General features: G+C 43.3%; 1 protein-coding gene across 1 annotated transcript; it reads right to left on the bottom strand.

The window, feature by feature from the left end:
* Window positions 1-1,027: 1,027 nt before the first annotated feature.
* Window positions 1,028-2,382, bottom strand: LOC309977594 (succinate dehydrogenase [ubiquinone] cytochrome b small subunit, mitochondrial-like). Its single transcript, XM_082863743.1, is given in 2 exon segments — window positions 1,028-2,259; window positions 2,263-2,382. Coding segments are annotated over 2 exon segments (477 nt in total). The 5' UTR covers window positions 2,374-2,382; the 3' UTR covers window positions 1,028-1,893.
* Between the last annotated feature and the right edge of the window lie 278 nt (window positions 2,383-2,660).

Here is a 2,660-nt window from a genome sequence, read left to right as displayed (position 1 = left end):
CCATTACATCCTCAGGACTTATTTTATAACTAGAAGTTTGTACCATTTGACCACCTTTACCAGGCTGGAGGTGGGGGATGAGTAGGCATGGGGGGGCATAAAATGGGAGAAGATGGGCTCTGCATTAAAACAAAATCTAAATGGAAGCTGTCTGGTACTTCACACTGAGCAGAATGAGACTTGTATCCAAATCTCGTATATTTTCAACAGTCTTTATGCTCTTTAGATGAAAGCTATAACCACATAAACATTGTCATGTTTCATTTTCTTTGTGAGAATTTAGCAGTGAGCCTCACTGCAGGAGCTAAAGACTATTTTTTAGACCACAGATTCTCCCTGGACTTTGACAATGATCCGTGAATGTTATTATTTGGCAGTTTCATAAGATCCTTTCTTCCTCTTAAGAATGGACTATCCACATAATTCCCTTCCTATTAAGGGACCTATTAAAATTGGGCTCACCTGGAGAAAATTTCAGAGCTTGATCTAACTTACCTTAGGTAATTTCTCATTTTTCCATAAAAATTCATGAGTCAACCTCAGATGTGTTTTTTTTTTAACTTTTTTTTTTTTTTTTGGCTGTGGGTCTTTGTTGCTGCTCATGGGCTTTCTCTAGTTGTGGCGAGCGGGAACTACTCTTCGTTGTGGTGCGCGGGCTTCTCATTGTGATGGCTTCTCTCTTTTTTTTTAAAAGAGTAGAATAAATTTTTATTATACATCATTTTTATTTTTAAAAAAACTTTACCTTCATAGAATACATTTTCACATTAGAGATTCCCACAGTGGGAAAACAACAACTTATTACTTATAATTTTATATTTGTGGACAGATTATTTTAGGACAAGTAAAATAAACACATTTGAGGATTAAGTCTCCATTTAGAACCAGTAACAATTTGAAACATCTATAAAGGGACCTCTTCCCTCCATGAAACTTATCTATATTCAGAAACTCTCCAGGCTCTTCTTCCTAGGATTTAGAAATCAGTAATGTGAAATATCAGCATTTATAATTTTCAAATCTCCCTAGGACACGTAACCATCAGTAACTGGTATCGACTGAACAGAGGGGGGGATGTTTACAAAAACAAAACACTGCCTAATTTTCTGCAAAGTCTTTATTTATGAATTAACAGTCGTTCCCTTTCTCCATCATTCTAGGACAAATATAGAAGTGTGATCAAATATTGAGAGTAATAAAGCTGAATTCCCTTTAAAAGTCTGATAAATTAACAGGCAAAGGCTCATATATAATGTTTAGTTATACTGTGAGTCTTCTGAGAAGCTGTGAGACACCGCATTAACTCTCCAGAATACAAAGCTCAGTCTCACAATTTCTTGGATACAATTTCTCTCAAATCTTTCTTCAAAGATTAAACTCTAAAAATAACCGGCTGATTAGAAGAGGTTTATCAGCGGGACTAATCTGTTACTTCCTTCTTATTGTGAGTTGAAATGGCATGACAGAGCAGAGGCAAGGAGGTGTACAATCAATTCTTTTTTTTTTTTTAAAGATTCAGGATTACTTCTTTATTTTTATTTTATTTATTTATTTTTGGCTGCATTGTGTCTTCGTTGCTGTGCACAGGTTTTCTCTAGTTGCGGCGAGCAGGGGCTACTCTTCGTTGCGGTGCGTAGGCCTTTCACTGTGGTGGCTTCTCTTGTTGCAGAGCACGGGATCTAGGTCCGCAGGCTTCAGTAGTTGTGGCTCGCAGGCTCTAGAGCGCAGGGTCAGTAGTTGGGGCGAACGGGCTTGGTTGCTCCGCGGCCTGTGGGATCTTCCCGGGCCAGGGCTTGAACCCGTGTCCCCTGCGTTGGCAGGCGGATTCTTAACTACTGCGCCACCAGGGAAGCCCAATGTGCAATCACTTCTCAAGGTGTTAAGTCTAAAGGGTCAGAGCTTCCACAGCATAGCCACAGCTTTGCAGATGCCCACATCATGATAGTTGAAATAACAAAGCCCAACAAAGGTGAACGCCGAGAGCACCAAAAAGCCTGCCTTGGCAGCTTTCTGCAGTGCAGCCCCTTGAACATAGTCAGTAACAACTTGTCCAACGCCCCAGTGACTATGAAGAGTGAGGGCTGCAGCCAGAGAGTAGTCCACCGCAGAGCAAGGATTCAAATAAGCAGCTGGAATTAGGCCCAGGAGCAAAACACTGACAACCCTCTCACCAGTCCAGTGGAGAGATGCAGCCTTGGAACCAGAATGGTGGCTGGGTGACAGGTGAATGTGCTGTATTCCACAGCATCCTGGGGTTGATCAGTCCTGGAGAAATGCTGAGACATGAGCCGGTCTGACCACTGGGGTTCGGAGGAAGAGAGCTCGCCGACCTCTGGCACCGCAGAGGACACTCAGCCTCCAGAGAGTCGCCATGTCGCTCGGAAAGGCCTGTGGTGGCTTCTCTTGTTGTGGCGCATGGGCTCTAGGCACACAAGCTTCAGTAGTTGCGGTGCACAGGCTCAGTAGTTGTGGCTCACGGGCTCTAGAGCACAGGCTCAGTAGTTGTAGTGCACAGGCTTAGTTGCTCCGCGGCATGTGGGATCTTCCCGGACCAGGGATCCAACCCGTGTCCTCTGCATAGACAGGCGGATTCTTAAACAGTGCGCCACCAGGGAAGCCCTAAACTTTCTTGTTTTGAGATATTTGGGGGTTTATGGAAG

The sequence above is a fragment of the Leucopleurus acutus genome (genome assembly GCF_964270905.1).
Source record: "Leucopleurus acutus genome assembly, chromosome: 21".
Lineage (NCBI taxonomy): Eukaryota > Metazoa > Chordata > Mammalia > Artiodactyla > Delphinidae > Leucopleurus > Leucopleurus acutus.
This window is presented reverse-complemented; position numbering and strand designations above follow the sequence as displayed.